Below are 23,061 nucleotides of genomic sequence, written 5' to 3' on the forward strand. Positions count from 1 at the left end.
CTGCTTGTACATAAGTATGCTTGTAAAAATATTGGAATCAGTATTGGTATTGGCAATACTTACCCTGTATTTATTTGGTATTGCAATCAACACCAAGATTTGCAGTATTGCGATATGCACAGTATAACACTAGTGTGTACATGGATAGGATCCTGAAACTGAAATGACAATAGCAGCTTGTCCGACTGAGACGTATTAAAGTGTCCTTTGTGAAAAAGGCTCTCTGGGTGCACCTGTTATGATTTACACATGTCCTATTACATGGGCAAGTGATAAGTGTTAGAAAGTACACTAAATGCCCTTTGATTGAATGTGGTTTTAATGTGTTGTGTGTTGCTGTTTAATCCATAAAGCTGAATAGATTACAGAGGCAAACCCATGGGCTGTCTGCCTTTGCCTTTGCCTCAGTCTGTAGTGTTGCAAGCTTGGGAGAAAGCAGAGGCAAAGATACCAACGGTAGATATTGTTAATTATGCCTCCAGGGACTTCCTCTGCACTTCACAAGTGTTCCTATCTTTTTATTCCCCCTCAACTCAAGAATATATTATTTAGTCAAAAATGTTCGCCATTTTTTCCCTCTGTTTTGGTCTTTTTCTCATCTTACCCTGCAGACAGATTTAATTACATCAGCATCTTCTGTGAGGGGATTGTGTGTGTGTGTGTGTGTGTGTGTGTGTGTGTGTCTCAGTTTATTTTGGTCAAAAAATAAAGAAAGTGGTTCTGTGAGCGTTATCAGTCATGAATGAGTAAGGTGACAGTGAGCTTATAGGAATTGAGAACCTGGCTATGGATTGATGTGCACTCACCTGATCCTCAATCTGAAGACCTGAATGAAACTCTCTGGCTAGGCCGTCTTTGGCGAGGCCACTTGATTGCCCAAAGCTTCCTCCCTCTCATTCACATGGACCAGGGGACACACAAATACCTACTCACAGACACACACGGGCAATAAATTAAAGTGCATGCTGTATAATGCCACCACAGCAGCGCCAAATCCCCTCTCAAAGGCATCAATCAGGACGCAGCGTCTCGCATTGCGGAGCGGAATGACTCTAACGGCCGTCCTGAGCGCTCCCACATCCCGGTCCCCCCCTCTGACCTTTTCAAGACACTTAAATGATATCACACCCTCAGATAGATTATACCCTCACTTCAATGGACATCGAGGCCCCATCACTTCAGCCCCCTTTTCACGGCTTTATACCCAATCTTTTCGCTTCCCTCTGCAGCACAGTCATGATGGCAATGCATCAGAGGAGCTAAAGGGATGACACCGGAGGGAGCTGCTATTGTTACCACTGTCATCAGCAGCCGTCTCACAGAGTAATGTGGTGTCTGGAAATTGTTATTAGACAGCTGGGATGGTAAAGATAATGGCGAACAGTGGTTGGGATTATGTTGCATAAATGATATTACATAAACTCGCTATGATCTGCGGTTCAACAAAGCACTTTACAATGAATTTCTCGCTTTTGTAAATATTCAAAGAAAATGCTTTTGTATAACTATAATCAATTTGACGTATACCTTTAAACCTGTTGCTGAGAATTACTGTGCTATAGTTCTAGCTGGAGATTTACATACTTCCATTGTGGACACTGAAGTTTTGTCCCCACTGGCTTTTTAGTAATTTCTTTGAGCTAGGGTGACATACAGCTTTAAGAGTAACTAGAATTTTAATTATATAGCACAAAGTAAAAAAAAAAAGGCTTTAAGGCTGATCTTAAAAGTAGAGAGGGTGTCTGTCTCCTGTGTATTTATTTTGTTTTCTGAAATAAACACAGGGTCAAAATTATATACAGTGGGGCAAAAAAGTATTTAGTCAGCCACCGATTGTGCAAATTCCCCCACTTAAAATGATGACAGAGGTCAGTAATTTGCACCAGAGGTACACTTCAACTGTGAGAGACAGAATGTGAAAAAAAAAAATCCATGAATTCACATGGTAGGATTTGTAAAGAATTTATTCGTAAATCAGGGTGGAAAATAAGTATTTGGTCAATAACAAAAATACAACTCAATACTTTGTAACATAACCTTTGTTGGCAATAACAGAGGTCAAACGTTTACTATAGGTCTTTACCAGGTTTGCACACACAGTAGCTGGTATTTTGGCCCATTCCTCCATGCAGATCTTCTCAAGAGCAGTGATGTTTTGGGGCTGTCGCCGAGCAACACGGACTTTCAACTCCCGCCACAGATTTTCTATGGGGTTGAGGTCTGGAGACTGGCTAGGCCACTCCAGGACTTTCAAATGCTTCTTACGGAGCCACTCCTTTGTTGCCCGGGCGGTGTGTTTTGGATCATTGTCATGTTGGAAGACCCAGCCTCGTTTCATCTTCAAAGTTCTCACTGATGGAAGGAGGTTTTGGCTCAAAATCTCACGATACTTGGCCCCATTCATTCTGTCCTTAACACGGATCAGTCGTCCTGTCCCCTTGGCAGAAAAACAGCCCCATAGCATGATGTTTCCACCCCCATGCTTCACAGTAGGTATGGTGTTCTTGGGATGCAACTCAGTATTCTTCTTCCTCCAAACACGACGAGTTGAGTTTATACCAAAAAGTTCTACTTTGGTTTCATCTGACCACATGACATTCTCCCAATCCTCTGCTGTATCATCCATGTGCTCTCTGGCAAACTTCAGACGGGCCTGGACATGCACTGGCTTCAGCAGCGGAACACGTCTGGCACTGCGGGATTTGATTCCCTGCCGTTGTAGTGTGTTACTGATGGTGACCTTTGTTACTTTGGTCCCAGCTCTCTGCAGGTCATTCACCAGGTCCCCCCGTGTGGTTCTGGGATCTTTGCTCACCGTTCTCATGATCATTTTGACCCCACGGGATGAGATCTTGCGTGGAGCCCCAGATCGAGGGAGATTATCAGTGGTCTTGTATGTCTTCCATTTTCTGATGATTGCTCCCACAGTTGATTTTTTCACACCAAGCCACTTGCCTATTGTAGATTCACTCTTCCCAGTCTGGTGCAGGTCTACAATTCTTTTCCTGGTGTCCTTCGAAAGCTCTTTGGTCTTGGCCATGGCGGAGTTTGGAGTCTGACTGGTTGAGGCTGTGGACAGGTGTCTTTTATACAGATGATGAGGTCAAACAGGTGCCATTCATACAGGTAACGAGTGGGGGACAGAAAAGCTTCTTACAGAAGACGTTACAGGTCTGTGAGAGCCAGGGATTTTCCTTGTTTGAGGTGACCAAATACTTATTTTCCACCCTGATTTACGAATAAATTCTTTACAAATCCTACCATGTGAATTCATGGATTTTTTTTTCACATTCTGTCTCTCACAGTTGAAGTGTACCTCTGGTGCAAATTACTGACCTCTGTCATCATTTTAAGTGGGGGAACTTGCACAATCGGTGGCTGACTAAATACTTTTTTGCCCCACTGTATACACTATACTGCCAGTAGTATTTGCTCGTCTGCTAGTGACATTGCTTTCTTAATCCACAGAGTTTAATATGATGTTGGCTCACCTTTTGCAGCTATAACAGCTTCAGCTTTTCTGGGAAGGCTTTCCACGATGTTTGGGGATTTTTGACCATTCTTCCAGAAGCACATTTGGGAGGTCAGACATTGATGTTGAACCAGAAGGCCAAAAGTGTTCTGTCAGGTAGATGTCTGGAATCTGTGCAGGCCAGTCAAGTTCTTCCACACCAAACTCACTCATCCATGTCTTAATGTGACTTGCTTTGTGCCCTGGTGCCCAGTCATGTTGGAACAGGAGAGGGCCATCCCCAAACTGCTCCCACAAAGTTAAGAGCATGAAATTGTCTTGGTGTCTTGAAGCATTAAGAGTTCCTTTCACTGGAACTAAGGAGCTGAAATCAACTCCTGAAAAACAACCCCTACCAAGCTTTATACTTGGTATAATGAAGTGAAACAAGTACCGTTCTCCTGGCAACCACCAAACCAGACACCAGACTCTGTGGGATTTCCAGATGGAGAAGTGTGATTCGTCAATCTGGAGAACACTCCTCCACTGCTCTATAGTCCAGTGGTGGCGTGTTTTTCTCAATAAATGCTTTGCATTGCACCCTTGGCTATTTAAAGCTCGGATGCAGTTGCTCGGCCATGGAAACCCACTCCATGAAGCTCTTTACACACAGTTTTTGAGCTAATCGGCCATATGAAGTTTGGAGCTCTGTAGCGACTGACTGTGTAGAAAGAATCTGTGCACATCAGCATCTGCTGACCCAGATCTGCAATTTACATGCCGTAAAACTTAATGGCTGAGTTGCTGTCTTTTCCAGTTGTTTGTACTTTGTTATAATACTACTAACAGTTTACTGTGTAATATTTAATAGTGAGGAAATTTAACGACTGTACATCTGTTTGAAAGCCCCCACCTGAATTGTTTTCTGTTGTCTCTACATGTCATGCTTTTGGCTTTTATGCTCTCTAAGCCATTGGTGGAGTTCTGAGGAGGTTTCTTTGTCTTCAGTTGTGCTTCTCAAATCTTTTCCTCTTTAACTCATCCAGCTGTGGATATTTAAGGTCTGATTGTGCAGCAGTTATTTGAACAATATTACTTAGCATGATGAACATTATGCACTCTGGCTTCTCACCCTGTGTGAATAGTTCCTCAGCTAACTATGAGTTTTTTGGTTTGTTTTCTGCTTTTTAGTTCTCAGTCCATAACCTGTTAAAGAAACTTTGCTCCCACTCTGTCTTCTCTGGAACCACTGGTGCACAGCACCAGCCGCTCACCTCTGGAAAGACGGACTTACCTGCAACTCACCTGCCTGCCCACAGTCCACTGTCTAGGAACATGCCCTCCTCATCTCAGATCCCTCCAGAGCTTATTTTCTGTAATCCCTCAAGTAATAAAATCTGCTCACAATAGATTAGAGGTCTTTCAGTAAACTATGTTCAATTTTAAACTTGGCGAGAGTGCCAGTAAAATGGTAAATGGGTTAGTTCTTAGATTTTTTTCTACTCTACCTAAGCACTCAAAGTGCTTTATACAACATTCACCCAAACCCTTTTTTTGGACACCTAAATGTTTTGTTTTTTTTACCTAACATTTATACATTTATGCTGACTGTATAAGAGAGCAACTTGGTGTTCAGCATCTTGCCCAAGGATACTTTGGCATACAGACTGGAGAGCCAGGGATTGAACCACCGACCTTCCACTTATAAGGCTACTTACACCTGAGCTACAACCACTCTAGCAAAACATGACACCACCAGCTAGCTCGCTGACCAGCTCTCTAACAGCTGTAGTGGTGGATTTCTAATATAACTGAGCCACTCTAGTCATTTGTCCTGCAGTGTGACAGACTGCAGCTGGGCACAGTAGTCCTTGTTTTACTCTGTGGATCCACTGCAAACAAGATTGTCACTCTAACCCGGATCTCCAGGAGGAGGAGAACTGGTTCACATGCTCCTGCACCAACCTCAACAAGACTATACAGTAGAACAAGAGCTGGCATGGATAGCTGCTGTCAAACACCATGAAGGATGGATCCATCCAAAGGACAAGAAACCCACTGAACAGAAAACTGGTTTTACTGAATCCTTTATTTGCTGACAAAGTTATATGTGTGGGAACACCTAAATGAAACCATGCATGTGCTTCATTTCATGCAATCACCTCAAGGTACATATACAGTGATTTCTACCAAGTTGCGTTAAGAAAATAAATGAACTTGTACAACAAAGCTTGATTTTTGTTTTACTCTAAAAGATGCATGTTGTACAATCTTCAGTTCTAGAAATGATTAAAACTATTACATGTTGCTTTGACATTCATGTGCATGAGGAATGAATCTGATTTGCATCTCTACATTCAGCAGCATTAAAAATGTTCTTGAGCCAACATTAGGCCCATGCACAGACCCAGCTGAGACAAAATCAAAGTAAGAAAGGAGATTTCATAAAAAAGAAAAGAGAACATTAGAAAATAAGGCTAAAAATATATGATATTTTATCACCCACTGACATAGAGCTGACCAACAGGTTTGGACTACATGCCTGAAGTTCAACGCTTCATCAGCATTAACTGCGTAATGTTCTATATAGTCATGAATCAGTTACAGCGATTTTCCTTGGCTACATTTTAGCTGAAAATACTGTTGGTTTTACTGCAGTAGAATGAATGTTACCTTCAGGACTTGTGCTTCTAATGGACTATTAATCCACTCTTGCTAAATTCAATATGGTTGACATATTATCTTAATTTCAAGTTGATTTCCTCTGTTTACTGTAACTGTTTTCCAGTCTGACCCCAAGTTCAAACCCCCAAATATTAATTTTACTGCCATACAGACATTTTTTGCTGACAAACTAGTTATTAACCCTCAGAGTTTTACCAGTCGATCTATGTCCCTGCCCTGACCTATCATCATGAGCTTTGGGTAGGGACTGAAAGAATGAGATATAAGCAGTGGAAATTAGCTTTCTCCAAAAGATGGCTGGCCTCTCCCTTAGCAATACGGTGAGGAGTTCAGTCATTTGAGAGGGGCTCGAATGATTAAGAAGAGCAGCTACTCCTCCACATCGAAAGGAGCCAGTTGAGGGGGTTTGGGCATCAGACTAGGCTGCCTCCTGGGTGAACTGTTCTGGGCATGTCCTACCAGGAGATGCTGGAGAGATTATATCTCTTTCAGCTGGCTGAGGATGCATCAGTGTTCCTCCAGATATGCTGGAGGAGGTGACTGAGGAGAGGAAGGTCTAGGCTTTTTTGCAACCCAGTCCCAAAAATGGAAGTCTGAGTGGGTGCTTTTAAAGAATAGGTTACCAATATTGGAAAGACAAATATTTTTTGCCAGACTTTTTCTTTGCTGTTTTAAAATGCTCACATTTCCCAGTTGTGACCAATATTCTTTTGTTTATCCATAAAACAAAACATTTTTTCCCAAATACATGTTCACAGGCTCCTGCAGTTTCTACTTGATTTGACTTGCCAGGAGGAATATTTTTTAAGGCAGCCCTTAATTCTAGACCTGGGTGATACAGTGGTGTGAAAAGGTGTTTACCCCATTCCTGATTTGCATATTTGTCACATTTACATCAGGTAATGTTCGAATGTTGGTTCGTGGTTTTCTTCCATTTTTGATCTACTGCAGAATATTTTTAAGGCAGTTATCTGCTATAAAAAGCCAGGACAGGAAAATCTCCTCAGTTACTTTGACACAAATGCATCTGCTGTGATGCTTAAACCTCTGATGAAGTCTCGGTTTTTATAGCCAACATAGATATAAAAATATGGATATATACTGATAAATGATCATTATTATAATATTTCTTGCTCTCTGAGTCAAAATTTAATCGAATCGGACGTTGTGAATCTAGATATAGAAATCAGTGACGATACCCAGCCCTAAACATCCTGCCAACAATGGTGGTGGTAGTGTGATGGTCTGGGGCTGTTAAGCTGCCTATGGACCTGGAAGACATGCTGTGGTAAACTGAACCATGAATTCTGGTATCTACTAAAACATCCCGAAGAAGAACGTCTGGCCACCTGTTCATGACCTCAAACTGAAGCTTGATGAAGACTCTGGAGTGGCCTAGTCAAAGTCCTGACCCGAATCCTATTGAAATGCCGTGGCATGACCTTTAAAAAGCGGATAATGCTCGAAAACCCTCTAATGTGGCTGAATTACAACAATTCTGCAGAGATGAGTGAGCCAAAATTCCTCCAGAGCGCTGTAAAAGACTCATAGCCAGTTATTTATTATTCATTAATAACTTGTGTGGCCACCCTTAGCAGTTGTTGCTGCTAAGGGTGGATTTTTTCCCCCTTAACAATAAACACCTTCATTTAGAAACTGCATTTTCTTTTTATTTGTGTTATCTTTGTCTAATATTTGAATTTGGATAATGATCTGAAACATTTAAGTGTGACAAACATGCAAAAAATAGGAAATCAGACACTTTTTCACACCACTGTATGAAGTGGTGATGTTACGCATATCGTTTCCTCTCTCAGTAAAAGGAAGTAAAAACTAAAGAGTTTAAGAAACATCACACTCCTCTTTTGAAGCATCTCACTCTGTCTGCTGAAGGCTATGGTTATCTCTTACCTCTCATTTGGCAGACAGCTAGTGTCGCTCCCTCAGCTTGCTTATTAAGTGCAGTGTGGTACAGCATTATCTTGATAAATGTTCCTCCTATGGCACGGGATAGGCTGATGAATCAGACAGCGTGGGGCTGTATATGGACAGTTCTTCTCACTGTCACAGTGTGATAGCAGACTGTGAGGTGGTAATGATCCACTGACAAGCTGAGGGGGAGGTCTGACAGGTTATTCCAGGCGCTATCAATCCACTGAAATGTAGCAGCGATGCAGAATATGAATAACTTGGGAATGTGCACACGAGGTTTACCCTCAGATATTAAACAGTAAGTGGTTCACCTACCAGTATTGAACAACTGCTGGGAGATCCCAGGGAGACATTATTGCTTCATTTTCATTTTAACACATCTTATTTTTGGGAGTTTAATTCCACCTTCCCTGTGTGAATTTTTCTAAGTCAAATATCATTTGGGAATATAAAAAGGAAAGTTACTCCTTAAAGAGCCAAAAGTTTTGCAGCTGAACTTCAGTGTCACGAGAAGTTCAATTTAACCCGACTCTGAAATGTCACCTGAAGAGAACTTTAAAGGGTAAAAAAAAAAAAAAAAATAGAATAAAAACCACAAGGATGTCATCACGATTATCTCAAATCTGACCTGAGACGACACGATCTGGATAGAGGATTGGAGTTTGTTGGATGAGGATGCTAAAGATTTCTGACTGTATCTCCTTGTGAGGTTACACAATATTTCACAAGAAAGATGACAAACTTAAAGAAACTTTATTACAGGGTCTTGCAGCACAGCTGAGACTGTCTACCTAGGTCTCAGCTTTGCAGCAGAAAGTTGGTACCGTTAAGAGTTACGCATAACATGCTAAGCTTTTTGTTCTTAACCGACACATTAACCACAAAGCCTCCTACTGCTCAGGACCCATCAGGCTCATTCTGGGCAGCTTGCTTATGCCTTCCTTCCCCAGGCCTGCCTCTGTTCAAGGTTTCTGATTACTTTCCTTTTTTCCTACTTTGGGACAGGACTAACAGAACATCTCGGATGCAAGGAGCAAAAACAAGCTCCTCCAAATGTTGTCTTCTGGGGTCATGTTTAGAGATAACAGGTGGACTCGGAGTAGAGCCGCTGCACTAAATTTAGTCTGCTGAGGAGGTTTGGGTAACCGACTAGGATGACTCCTCCGAGACGAGGTGCGTTGAGGGTGTCCGATCGGTCGGCAGATTCTAGGACACACTGGGGAGATTGTGTCTCTCAGCTCTGCATTTCTGTGAAAGAGCTGGAGTCAATTGCTGGAAGAAGGGGGGTCTGGGTATCTTTGCTTAGACTGCTGCCCATGGAAACTGGAACTATAGAAGAGGCAGAAAATGCATCCAACCACAGCTTCCTCCCACAGCCTAATAGCATGCATGTTAGGTTAACTAGTGACTCCAAATTGGCCATAGGTGTTTGAATGGTTGTCTCTCTGTGTTAGCGCTGTCCTGAGTGTAACTGTTGGCGACTCTTTGACAGCAGGGATTGGCTCAATCTCCACCACAACCCTAGTTGTCTTTCAGGTTTTCATCACAGATTTTGGAGCATTTAACCAGCACAAAAATGGATGTGATACAACAGATAAATACAGGGAATATATTAATACTATCCAGTATATTTGTGTCTGATCCCCATCATCTTTAAATCAGCCAACGAGTGACATTGCTAATGCCGTGAGGATCCAGTTTACATAACCTACCTCAAAATTAAAGGTGACATTTTTATCATACAGGATGAGTATTTCTTATTTATTTCCAGCATCCAGCAGATAGCTGGATCACTGTGCACCACTGCTCTGATGGACTCCAAAACACCAGCTGTGCAATCCTCCTATCAAACCTTCAGCTCTTGCCTTTATCTTCTTTGCGAGGCACATTTTAATCATAAACCTGACCTCACAAATCCGTTTGTAGTTTTGTAACGCGGGGCGTGCTCTCCACATACACCGCTAATCCCTGGATCCTCTGAGTAGGACCATGATTTCTGGGACGGTGTTGCCAGGGGAAAGGTGGTGCCCAGGACCTGTTGGAAATGACAGCTGAGGAAAGCGGATTGAAGCGAAGGCATCACAATAACATTAAAGATAGAAGATAGCGAAGAGAGTCCCTCGCGTCAGCGTGTAACGGGTGTGTGTCCGTTTGGGATATTTGGCAGCTTTAGCCTGACAGCTAATCATTTCACTGTGAACCGCGACTCGTAAGCTAACGACACCCACTCTCGCTGAGTGTGGGTGCATGCATCTGTATGGGTTATGTGTGTGTGTGTGTATACATTTCAGTGTGAATGTGTGTGTGTGTGTGTGTGTGTGTGACGCTGCGCTTGGATTCACTGTCCCCATCTGTCACGTTAGCTAGCATGCTAATTTGATGAGCTAATATTGGCTAATAAAAGAAATTAGCCGACTCTGGGCGAGGCACCGCACCGACATTATCACTGCGAGTCAGACCCTGAGCTAATACGATAGTACAACACTGATTGCAATCTCTTCTAAGCAAAACGGCGTTATTTGCTGCCTTTAAAGAATCGCTTAAGAAGCCTGCGTTGACTTTTAGACAGCAGTGTAGCTAATTTTCTCGGCTATTAGCTTTGCAGCTAGAAGTTGGGGGGGCTGGCTCGCTAATTGACCCAGTTTGGTGGGGCAAGGGCCAAGATATCATTCCGCTCGACTGAGCTTTGTTTACATTACAACTTTTAGGCGTCTTACTTTCAGAGCACGTTATTTAATGCAATTATTCAAGCCTATTAAAGGACAGCAGTATTTTTAACAGCACATCATTGACGTAATGCATTCCCAAAAACCCTTTAAAAACTCCTGTCCCGCAATTATTCCGGTCACCTGAGGCACCATGTAGTACATTTAACTTCACAGACTCATTCCTTTGCTCATGGTCGTGTATACAAGCGAATTACAAGTCTGTAATGTCATTAAAAAAGTTATAGCTCAGGTTTTATTAAACGGTAGGTATGTTTTTGAGTTTTACTTTCTGTAGATACAGTGACTGTCCTTTAAGGAAGTGAACACTTGTACTCTGGGGGTGTTTCTACAGTGTCTCCAAGAGGTCAGGGTTATCATAGTTAACTAAAAGTAGATGTGAAAATCACCTTTTAGTTAAAGAAAATAAAAACAAAAACTAGACTTTTGTTAAAACTAACTGAAATGATTTTGGGAACCTAAGAAAGATACGAAAAAAAATATATAGAGGTGATATCGTTAGTTTTAGTACTTTTAGTAAATGCGTTATTGTAACTTTCTTCATGAGGCTTTGGTTGGTCATGTTTATTGCAACTTTGGATGGCTACAAGACTGCGAGTCTACTGCTTTCAAAAGGTTCTTTGTTCATAATGTAACATCTGCTCTGATTTTCCTAAATCTTGTCTCTAGCATATGTCCTCCAAACAGTAACAATTCTTGCAACAGTGTAAATGGCTGTAAATGCTAAAAAATAATAGCTATGTAAATAGCTAAATGTAATGGTCACTGAAACCTTGAATGCTAAGTTTACCAACTTGCCTAAAGAGCTTATTGTTAATTGTGTTAAAGTAATTTCATGACATTTAAAGTGAAAGACGCTCGATTGAAACATGATAGGTGTTGGTAAAAAAGAATTATTGGTGCTCATATGATTAAAAAAAGGCTGGAATTTCCACTTTTAGCAGTTTTGGTCAAACCATCAGTGTCACCTTTTCAGCTGTTTTGATGCATTGGCGGTTGTTCCTTGATGTCATATGTTTCTCTGTGAAAGTTCCTCTCAGAGTCTCATGATTCACACAAGGCTGGTGAAAACAAGGCGGATATTATATGGGTGAAAACATGACTGCAACACTAAAACTGTCTGAGCACAAGCTCTGGTGTCAGGCACATCCTGTAAACAGATCGCCCTGTGGTTTGTTTTAGGGTGCTAAATGGTAAAGTTTAAAACAAATAGTTATTACTGGCACCGTGAGTGTATAATTCGTCCCTCAGGGGAGCTGTTTCCACTGCTTTAGTCATCACAGTAGGGCTATTGTGGTTTTCCAACATTTGAGCACAGAGGTTAAAAATAATGTCAACAGTTTCACTCTCTCTGTCCTCATTTAACAGGGTTGTAGAGATGGAGTCCCTGATGAGCGCGGTGACTCCACGCTCCCCAGCACCCGCCAAGAAACTTTCTGAGGTGGACTTCCGCTCAGGGGCAACCCTGGAGCAGCTGTCGGCACAGGTATCTGAACTGGTACTGCTGGAGCAGGGGGAGTTTGGAGACCAGACCGCCTTAGAGGTCCACACCGCCAAGGACTTCATCTTCAACATGCTAGGTAGAGATGTTCATTTCTAATACACACTTCCTTTCCGATTCCCTTCCTGTAGTGACTGTTACAGGAAGCTTGCAGAGATAGGACACAAATGCACATATCTAATTAGCCAATAGCACGGCAGCAAGTCAATGCATTTTGACTTAAGACACTATCAAGATGACCTGCTTGAGTTTGGCCTCCTTTAGCATTAATCTAGTGCACAGTTGGTACAATCTCACCCTACCTGAGTATTGTTCCTGACCATGTCCATCTGCACCCATGTTCTAATGGCTCCTTCCATTCGGATAACAACACGTCACAAAGCTCTAATCAGTTCAAACTGATTTCTTAAAGACCATTTATGTGCAGCACATATTTTTAACAGCATAACTTTTTGGATGGTAATCATGCATTGCCTCTAGCTGCAATCAATTGGGACTGGATGGAAAAGGTTTCCCACAGATTTATATTGTATGTGCATGCAAATGTATGCGTGTGTATGATTTCTATTTCTGTAGCTATCATCTTTGCCGAGTAACTCTATTTAAAAACAAATAACAGAGCAGTGTCATTAGGTGTATGTTCAGTGAGTCTCACATCCTGTGTTGGGCTCCAGCTCCGCTTCTTGTTCATTAGTAGCCGTTAATTATCCACAAAAGGAGAAAACTTGGAGCACAGTGGGGCACCTTTCCCAGGAGTGGCCGACCTACCAAAAGTAGTTCAAGAACGCACTGACTGATTTGCTGCCAGTTATCACAAATGCTTAATTGCAGTTCTTGCTGCCAAATGTGGCAGGACGGGGGCAAATACGCTTTCTTCTAAGGTTTCAGCCTCAGTTGGCACACCACTCTCACGAAGCCTGCTTACAGTGCACACCTTTTCATGTAATGCCCACTGTTTTTGTTAAATGCACCTTTATGGTCAAGCAAGCAAGCATGCATTTATTTACCCAGGGCTGTGCGACCTATGTGAGCAATGAGGAGTCTTTTTTAGCAACGCCCTGCTGTCGTCACCTGGACTCTGCCCAGTACAATCACACCATGCTGTGCTGGCTTAACATGCAGTGATCTGTGCTGGCATGCTTAATGTGAAATAATGATTAGAGTCATCAGCTTCATCCTGCTGTGCTGATTTGCCTGTCCGTGTAGATTTAGTGCATCAGAAGGCTCTTGAAGCCCAATGAAAAGGTGACGAGTGAAAAACGTTTTGGATTTGTGTCGAACTACTCGTCAGACTTTAGTACAGCGAGGTCATTTCTTTTTGACAGTTTTTGTTCGTAGTGAAATATAATTGAGGCAAAAAGAGTTCCCATTTAAGTGTGAGAGGATTCTCTTTCGTTTCGTGGCTCATGTTGGGAGCCAGCATGCAGGAAAATAATGAACAGCATAGACCAGGTACAGTATGTTTAATTTAATCCTCCCGTATGCACCGAAGCTCCGGTGGGTCATTAAGAAGTCTGAAATTAAAATCAAGAAAAGTACATTCCCCAGAAATCTGTTGCGGTGTGTTTAAGACTGCAGGAATAAAAGAAAAACTTTTTTAAACAATAAATTATAAAGCAGCCTCTCACGTGTGTAAAGGTATTTCTTGTTGCTTAGTTTTCATCTGAAGATTGAAAACGAGCACTAAAGTTTGGTTTTCTCTATAGAAGCTGGTCAGAACAGCAAGTTGGCGGCGGCCGAGCCGATCTCACAGACCCAGATTCAGCATCTGTAAACACGTGCTGGTTGTAGCACTTAGCACAAACATTTGCTATGTTGATGTTTGTTTTTTGACATGGAAGTGAAAACGAGAGACACAACAGAGAGTTTCTCTCTCTCTCTCAGCATGTAATGAAAGCAAAGCACTGTGGATGAGCTAGAACGCAGCGAATCAGGGTCGACCTCGTTCATGTTCACTTGTGAATGAGTTAGCCTTTATCACAAGGAGACAGATAATGTCACGCAGTCGCATTCATGTAGCATTTATCCCATCCTACTGACCGGTCAAAGCTCTTTAGACTCTAAATCACATTTTAACCACGTGTTTATGAACTGCTTTATGCTCTGCAGTTCAAGCATTCAAACATCTGCCTCATTGATGGCTGATTTAGAATCACCAGTAAACCACAAAGCACGTCTTTGGACTGTGGGAGGAAGCCCGAGTACCCAAACCCACACAGGCACAGGGACAATGTGCAGACTCCACATGCTATCATAGTTCTCCTCAACCTGTCAGGTTGTTTTATTATGTGTAAACAGTCAAGAGTAGGCCTGCGCAATAAATCGAAAATTTACTGTCATCGCGATATCAGCCTGCGCGATGGGCCCATCGCAAAAGTCGACATAAACTGCGATAATTGGGTACCTTAAAATGTTTACACACGTGCTTTAAAGAATTTACCAATCAATGAATTCAATTCAATTCAATTCAATTTTATTTATATAGCGCCAAATCACAACAAATGTCGCCTCAAGGCGCTTCATAGATACAGAGAAAAGCCCAACAATCATATGACCCCCTATGAGCAAGCACTTTGGCGACAGTGGGAAGGAAAAACTCCCTTTTAACAGGAAGAAACCTCCAACAGAACCAGGCTCAGGGAGGGGCGGGGCCATCTGCTGCGACCGGTTGGGGTGAGAGAAGGAAGACAGGATAAAAGACATGCTGTGGAAGAGAGACAGAGATTAATAACAGATATGATTCAATACAGAGAGGTCTATTAATACATAGTGAGTGAGAAAGGTGACTGGAAAGGAAAAACTCAATGCATCATGGGAATCCCCCGGCAGCCTACATCTATTGCAGCATAACTAAGGGAGGATTCAGGGTCACCTGGTCCAGCCCTAACTATATGATTTAGCAAAAAGGAAGGTTTTAAGCCTAATCTTAAAAGTAGAGATAGTGTCTGTCTCCTGAATCCAAACTGGAAGCTGGTTCCACAGAAGAGGGGCCTGAAAACTGAAGGCTCTCCCTCCCATTCTACTTTTAAATACTCTAGGAACAACAACAACAATGAAACACCCTTTACACATTTGACCAGTCGAATAGACCCTTCATGGCATTAACCAATCAAATGGATTAGAGGCCCGCCTCCTACGCAGGTGGGGAGCGAACAACGCTGCAGCAACGAGTCAGAGTTGTAAAGGCTGAGAGCGAGACGCATGACGAGAACGCTACTGACTATGAACTCGTGCCTAAAAAAAAAATAGTACCTCGCTTATTTGGAGGTCCTTTGGATTTGATAAAGACGACGTTCTCCAAACACAGGTGCTCTGCAAAACTTGCCGAACACTCGTGGCAACCACCAGAGGAAACACGACTAATCTCCATCATCATCTTCAATACAACCACAGAGAACTGTTTGAAGAGTTCCAGAAAGACAGGGCTAGCCAAACAAAGGTTGCTAATGTTAAGACAAAGAGCGCAGCAGTCCAACAGCCGTCTCTGTATCAGAGTTTTTCAAGTGGAACTCCTTATGAGAAAACGTCGAAGCGCTACAAAGAAATAACAGAGGCCATTACACATTTATTGACGAAGACATGATGCCTATAAATACAGTTAGCAGAGAGGGCTTCACCAGTCTGATACATAAAGTGGACCGGAGATACCGCATCCCCTCACGAAACTACTTTTCCCCTGTCGCCATTCCACAAATGTACGAAACATGCCAAGCTGAAAACTACGCAGGCACTACAGTAAAGTTTCCTCTCCAGTTTAGACTTGCATCATAACTACTTGGTGAGTGGTAAAATGATGAACAGCTGCACTGAGATAATTTGCAGTATAATTTAAGGTATGTTTATTTAAAACCAATTCTAGAGACCGGGAAGGATGTCTTTCAGAATTCAAGCCTCAGAAATTTTTTTTATGGGGGCAATGTTTCAATGTTAAAGTGCACTTTGTTGTTACACTGCTAATACAGCAGCTTTCATTAAATAAAACTGTTGCAGTAAAATGAAAATTATGTATTTGTTTTTATTTATTTTATCAGAAGTCATATTGTTATCGCAATATTGATCACAGTTATCGCACATCGCGGGTTTTCCTAATATCGTGCAGCCCTAGTCAAGAGTAACAATAGGTGTAGAATCCACACAGGGTAAGCTGTGAGCCGGCACATGTTCCTTACTTAATCCAGTTAACTCACCCCAAAGTCCTCTTGTAGAAAACAATGCGAGGTTTATTAATCCACTTTCTTCTTTACAAAACAAATCCAGTGCTCACACTTACTCAGAAGTTTGCATAAAATCTAAACTGATCAGGAAACCATAATGCTTCACTCTCCAGCTCACACACAAAGTGTTCGGTGCTGCTGTGTGTTGCAGTAGCCCTGCAAGGGCACACGTGTAATTCTGCATGTATTCCAAATACTGTACATGAAGCTGACATCGCATGGGAGACCATAACAGAATGTAGTATGGCATCAGTGTGAATAAAGAGAGAAACGCTACAAAGTCAAACCCAGAGAGTCACAAATCAAAGTGACCTCTTTGAATTCTTTCTTGCGTGTGACCAACGACACAGCGCTAACTGAGATGATTGTATCTACTTAGTTTTTCTGGAAACGCTTGAGTAAGAATTATCGTTGGTCTTAGTAATGAATTAATTAGTGATTAGAGTTAAGTGGCTTTAAAAATATTCAGTGCGTAGTTTGATCGCACACCTGACGGGCTGTCTTTGTTAAGACTTGATGCTCAGATTGTGTTTATTAGTAACAAGCGAAGTGTGTTTGTTTGTCCAACAGGTGGCACTCTCCTCCCTCCCTGCTGTCTCCTGTCAGCCAGCCCCTCTTTCTTGAAACGAGGCGTGTTTGGCCAGAAAGTTTCGGGTCGTTTTTTTAATATATATATATATATATATATATATATATATATATATATATGTGTGTATGTATTTCTCCCGTGTGTATTTTTATTACCAAGTTTTACATTGCTGTAGATCCTCTTGTCAGTGCACAGAGATGCCTGGCTCACCCAGAATTACTATTCCTGTCAAATCAGTACTGTAGCATTGCTTGACAGACAGCTTCTCTAAGTTTCAAGGCTTCTCCTCCTCTAAGCTGAAATAGCTTCATCAAACGGGCTGCTTCCCCCGGGGAGAAATCACACAAATCAAGATAGAACTTGGCTTTTTTTTATCGTATCATTGTGTCACCAAGTGCAGCAGATATTCCTGTTTCTGTGTAAAAGTTGTTTCTTTTTCTTCTTTCTAGCCTTTTCTTTTGCTCACTTCTCATTTTTCATGACTCTGTCGCAAAGCCCTCTGCTTTCCTCTTTGCTCTATCTTGGCTGAGAAGCTCTCTCTCTAACGCTCTTATTTTTTTTTTCTTGGTTTTTGAGGCATCTTTTGCGTGCATAATCACCAATGGTTTGCTAGCATTTTCATAGCCTGTGCCTCACCACCTGCTGTGACAGCTCCAACTGCGTATGGAAAGGGGAAAGGAAAAAAACAGAAAAAGTTTGGCACTTTCCACTGAGGGAGACAGTTTGCGTTCTAGGAATATAAAGTTAAGTATGCGGCGGTAGCCACGTTAGCAGCTTCTGTGCCTCTCGAGGCGCTGCGGAGGAGGAGAAGCAGCAGCGAAAAGCAAATATCTTGATGGAGGGGCCTTGTTAAAGCATGCCGGCCTGCTGTTGGAGGGGCTGCAAAGGTGCTGGCGTGCAGGCGTGTCGATGCCGTACACTAGTGGCTTCGCTTCAGCTTTTTTTTGCCAGCCTTTTCTAAAGTTTGAGCTGCAAAGGGATCCCCGCTGGGATTTGCACACTGTCAGAGAAAAGGAAGGAGAAAAGAGATTAAACTCTTACGCACGCGCACGCACCCGGTGTACCCAGCGATTTCCCCTCACAGCGTGACAGATTCAAGAAGAGGCCCTTATTTACCCAGCATCTGAGTAAACACTGTGGTTTTGCCTTCAGGCTACAGTGGCGGGGGGGCTACTGTGGATGTCTTTTGAAAAACAAAAGTGTGATGAGGGCAGAAATAGATCCACGCTGCCGGCGGAGCAGACGATCCGGTGTGGGCCCAGACGTACCCTTAACCCAGCATCACAGATCTTAAAGTTTGTTAGCGAGTTTAGTTCAGAGTTCGTCGTCCCCCTCCTGATGTCGGGGAGAGGGAATTACTTTTGATCCAAGTTAAAAAAGTCACGAGTGTTCTTCAGCATCGGCCCAGATTCTGACATTTTTATCCGGAAAGTTCTCAGTTGTAGGTTGAAATGTTGAAGAATTACTCTGTGTATGAATGTTTGAAGAAAAAACTGTTTTGTTTTTTAATATATACAGTTTGTTAAAAGTCAAATGAGAACTTTTCTTCCTCGTACTTGACATTAGTGGTGAGTCAATCACTGGGAGGGATATTCGGCATTTTTCAGATTTGGACAGAGGAGTTTTTGTAGCACCTGGGTTGGTGTTTGGTGCTGGCATGAGCCGTTTGTGTGGTGGAAATGTGTGAAGCAGCATCTGCACAAATTATTCTGGATAGAAGCATATGTTGAAATGTATGTTTATTGACTCAGTCATTGTGGTTTGTTGCAGTTGTGCATGTCATTCTCTTGGTCATAACTGGATTTGGTATCAGTCCTAAAAACGTAGCAGTAAATTCTGAGTATACATCAGATCTCCGCCTTTCCTTAGTTACAGTGACCTCCGTTCTTGCCTATGTCAGCTGCTTTGCTGCTATTTTTCACACTTAGACCTTTGACTGTGTGCCCATTTGAGTGATAAGTGGAGGTGGTTAAACTGAGAAGTGCCATCAGCACCTTAGTTGCTTTTGTCCAAGTCAGAAGAAGGATGAGTGAAAAGGTCACCTTGAGCTGTGAAGTTATTAGTGAACATCTGAGTGATTTTTACCAGCGATATCACTATAATCTCATTTCATGAAGTTATCGTGGTTCTGTGAATGTTGCAGGCGCTGGCCTTTAGCACTGAAACATACAGTCTCTAAATATATTTGCCCCTATTTTATTTTTAGGTGTTTTGGTGATTATCTATTGTAATATCCCAAAGCTCTTGAAGGCACATTTATATAACTTGTTTTGTTGTGCCAACAGTCCAAAAACTCAAATATATTCCATTAATTATTAACTGAACCGCCTGTTCATATTTGAGAAGCTGGAACGAGTGACATTTTCAGTGTTTCAGCTGGAAAACATGGACTGTAAATGAAAGATGGATGTGGCCCCTGTGACGTCTCCCAGTTTGTGTTTTTGGCCTCAGAGTTAGGCTACCCGGGTATTTTTGAAAACACAGATTTTTCTATGCGTTTGCACCTTTCGTCCACACGTAAACGGCGTTTTCGGTCACTGAAAACTGAGATTTTTAAAAACTCCGGCCAGGGTGGATATTTTCTAAAACTCCGTTTTTGCATTTACGTGTGGAGAAAAAACGGAGAAAACGGAGAAAACGCAGCGTCAAAGGTGTGCGCCTTTTTTGACGTCACACTGTGCGCCACGTTATTGTTTCGGTGAAATGATTTTCTACAATACTGTTACTGTTAATTGTACTCTCTGCAGTGTTTAAATGCTTACATATACACACACAGCTACTGTCCCTCCACACATACGACTTGGTTCTGCTTCTATGCCCCAGCTTTGTTTACTTTTTCCCACCGAGGCTTCTAGACTTCTGATTGGCCAACATTTCTGCACGGTTAGGAATATATCGCCACCTGTTGCTTTGGCATGTTCCTAGCAGCGTTTTCCTTCATTTCTGCCTTTACGTGTGGACGGGATTATTTTTTAAAACGAAAACGGAAAATCTCTGTTTTCAAAAATACCCGAGTACGTGTGGACGTAGCATTAGTCTTTTAGGTGTGGCCGTGCTGGTTTTCAGGAGCAGGAAGTTACCATATTTCAACGAGAGGTTAAAGTTAGCAGCTAATGCTAGCAAATGTGATTAGCAAGATTAATCCATAATTTTAATTACATTACACATTACTCAGAGTATGATTGTGATAGTCCTGACAATACCGTAAAATATTTTTTATTGCACCCTTAACGATGCATGTGGACGATTTGACGAGCGGTTCCTCTAACGAGGGAAATCGTCCTTCTACACCAAAGATGTAAACATGTTAAGTTGACTGTTTTGGATCCAACCTCATGTGGCCACTAGAGGAACTTAAGTTTTGGCTGACTGCTGTTTTCTTTTTTAGCCCTGGAGGTTGTTGCTTGTTTAGAAAATAACATAAATGGATTAATTTGCCATCAGTAGACTAATCTTTTTTTATTATTATTCAATAATATGTAATGTAAGTTTGAAAACGGTGCTCGAACACCGTCATTCATTATATTTGTATGAAGATTTAAAGCAGCTTGAAGCAGCCTTGCTCTTTAATATGCAAACATGGCCTCGTGCATTCAGCTAGTGAAGCTGTGGTAACACAGGAATGACATGAATGAAACATAATCTTTGCTATTTCTGAAGAGCACATAGCAAATTGGCAAAGCCATTTAATTATGCAAGGATTGTGCACAAAATGCAGAGACTTGCATATTTTCTTAGCTGGTATATTTTCTTTTCCACAGTTGGGCAGCAGCAGGATCCAAACACCGAGAAGCCAGTCAGAGCAGAACGTGTTATTTTCTTTCAACACTTTAATATAGTGCATTTATCCAGCATTGAATTTCTCTCCTCAACCTTTGTAGCAGTTTCATACACTCTCACATGGTGCGATGCATATTTCATTTTTGTGAGGGGCGGGAGGAAAAAAATCCCTTTTGGTTTAATTTGAACCGTCAAAATAGCAGCGGCATCCCTGTGGGAAAGCAGTTCGCTGTGGTCCAAGCCGTGTCTGGCCGGTCTCCCGCTCTCGCCTGCTCTCGCCTGCTCTCGCCTGCTCTCGCCTGCTCTCGCCTGCTCTCGCCTGCTCTCGCTGGTGGGCTTTTGCGTGACTGATTCGCAGCTGGGTGCTGTGATTTCTCTGCCTCAGATGCTCCGGGTCCAGCTGTAGTTTTTATCGCTGGCTTGGGCTGGTGGCTCCACATGGTCTCCTCTCTCTCATTAATTCTCAGTTAATGCCATTTTGTATTTAAGAGCCCGTCTTCATTCGTTCTTGGCAGGTACGCAAGAATCACGGCGCTGCAGGCAGAAAAGATGAATGAAATATTTGTGCTGGATTAGTTAGGCTTGGTTTCTGTTCACTTTCCATCAGCTCAGGCTCCCCAGTGCCAGGCAGCACAGATGAACAGCATCTTGCCTGCCATAAGCGATAGTCATTGTTGACACCTTTTTTTGGCACCTTGTAGCTTCAAATCTAAACGATCAGAAAGCTGGCGTGTCAGTGAAAATGACTGCGAAACACTAAATTGTTTTAACCGTCTGCATCCTGTGACTGAACATGGCCACAGATGTCATTCATTGTAATTGAACTTGTTGTATTTATCATGTTAAATAAGAAATATTCTGACACTGGGTGACAGTATCTGCTCATTTTAATAACTGTGGTTGACACTCTCATTTTTGCTCCTTCATAATCACACTCGGAAGTATTCCCGAGGCTAAGAAAAGGGAATAATTTGGGCAGTAGCTGTCAACCGATAACAGTCAAAGGAGGAGGGTGCAGCTACGTGAGGCGCTGGATTCACAGCTCACTCGCAGGCTCTCCAAAGTTTTTGACGGTGAACTTCGGAGGACACCGACAGGGAGAAAATTACCTCTTCGTTACAAACAATTAAACCCTCACCATTCATATTTTCTCCTAATTTGACTAATTTAATTTCTGCCTTCATTAAGTGTCTCAAACGAGCTCCCGTCGATACTTCAAAAGAAGACATTTGAACATTTCCAAACACAGAGCGTCGCGATGGACTGAGTGACTGAGCCTTCATATAAAATTCAGCAAGTGTGACATTAACTGATACACTGAACTCGTTCATGTGTAACTGCTCAAAATCCGAGCGAGGACCGAAGGAGACCTGGGGGGAAAAAAGACCTGAATATATTATTGTGGGACTGATGTTGAATATAATCCAAGGAGGCAGTGGAGCTTGTGCTGGGTTTGTTTTGCGTGTTAATAGGCTCTAGAGTTTGTCACTGATGCCGAGGTGTGCAGTTATTGGATGTGTCAGTTTATGGAGCTCTTTTGCTTCCTGACTGCTTACATTTCTGAATATAGAATGCAAATGTAGTTGGATTGGGTTATTATTATTATTAGCATAGGTAAACATGCTCTGTGTGCACTGTTTATATCCAGCACCTGAACACATTGTGATGTAAATTGTGCAATTTGTGAACGTAATCCGACCTCAATCCATACCAGGTGTACGTTGGAAGTTTGAGCTAAGGAGCGTCCCGGAGCCACGTACACAGTATTACAGTCGTCCCTCGTTTATCGCGGGAGTTCTTAAAATAACCCGCGATTGGTGAAATCCACGAAGTAGCCAGCTTTATTTTTTACAATTATTATAACTGTTTTAAGGCTGTAAAACCCCTCGCTACACACGTTATACACTTTTCTCAGACAGGCATCAACATTTTCACACTTTTCTCTCTTGTTTAAACACTCTCAAAGTTCAAACCTTCATAGAAAAATAAGTCCAGTATAGAATAAAACCAAAGATCAAACCCTGTTTTAGGTCCAGAACATGGGAATAGAGCAGCTGCCAGAGAATTCAACATTAATGAATCAATGGTACGGAAGTAGAGGAAGCAAGAAGAGATGAGTTGAGTAAAGTTTGACTTATCTGACTGTTTTGTTTTTTTTTTGCTTAATGCGCCTTATAATCCGA

The 23,061-nt window shown here is 42.2% G+C and overlaps 1 protein-coding gene across 2 annotated transcripts in view; it reads left to right on the top strand.

Annotated features, from left to right (window-relative positions):
* Window positions 1-9,772: 9,772 nt before the first annotated feature.
* The window catches only part of tmem102 (transmembrane protein 102), a 28,813-nt gene continuing 15,524 nt past the window's right edge, over window positions 9,773-23,061 (top strand). Inside the window, exons 1-2 of one of the 2 annotated variants that reach the window (XM_085150716.1) lie at window positions 9,773-10,277; window positions 12,163-12,374. In XM_085150716.1, the coding sequence (XP_085006842.1) occupies window positions 12,173-12,374 (202 nt within the window). In that variant the 5' untranslated portion in view covers window positions 9,773-10,277; window positions 12,163-12,172. The remainder of the gene's footprint in view (window positions 10,278-12,162; window positions 12,375-23,061) is intronic. The other variant, XM_085150707.1, reaches the window with a different exon arrangement.

This window comes from Neolamprologus multifasciatus, chromosome 3 (genome assembly GCF_963576455.1).
Source record: "Neolamprologus multifasciatus chromosome 3, fNeoMul1.2, whole genome shotgun sequence".
In the NCBI taxonomy this organism is placed as follows: Eukaryota; Metazoa; Chordata; class Actinopteri; order Cichliformes; family Cichlidae; genus Neolamprologus; species Neolamprologus multifasciatus.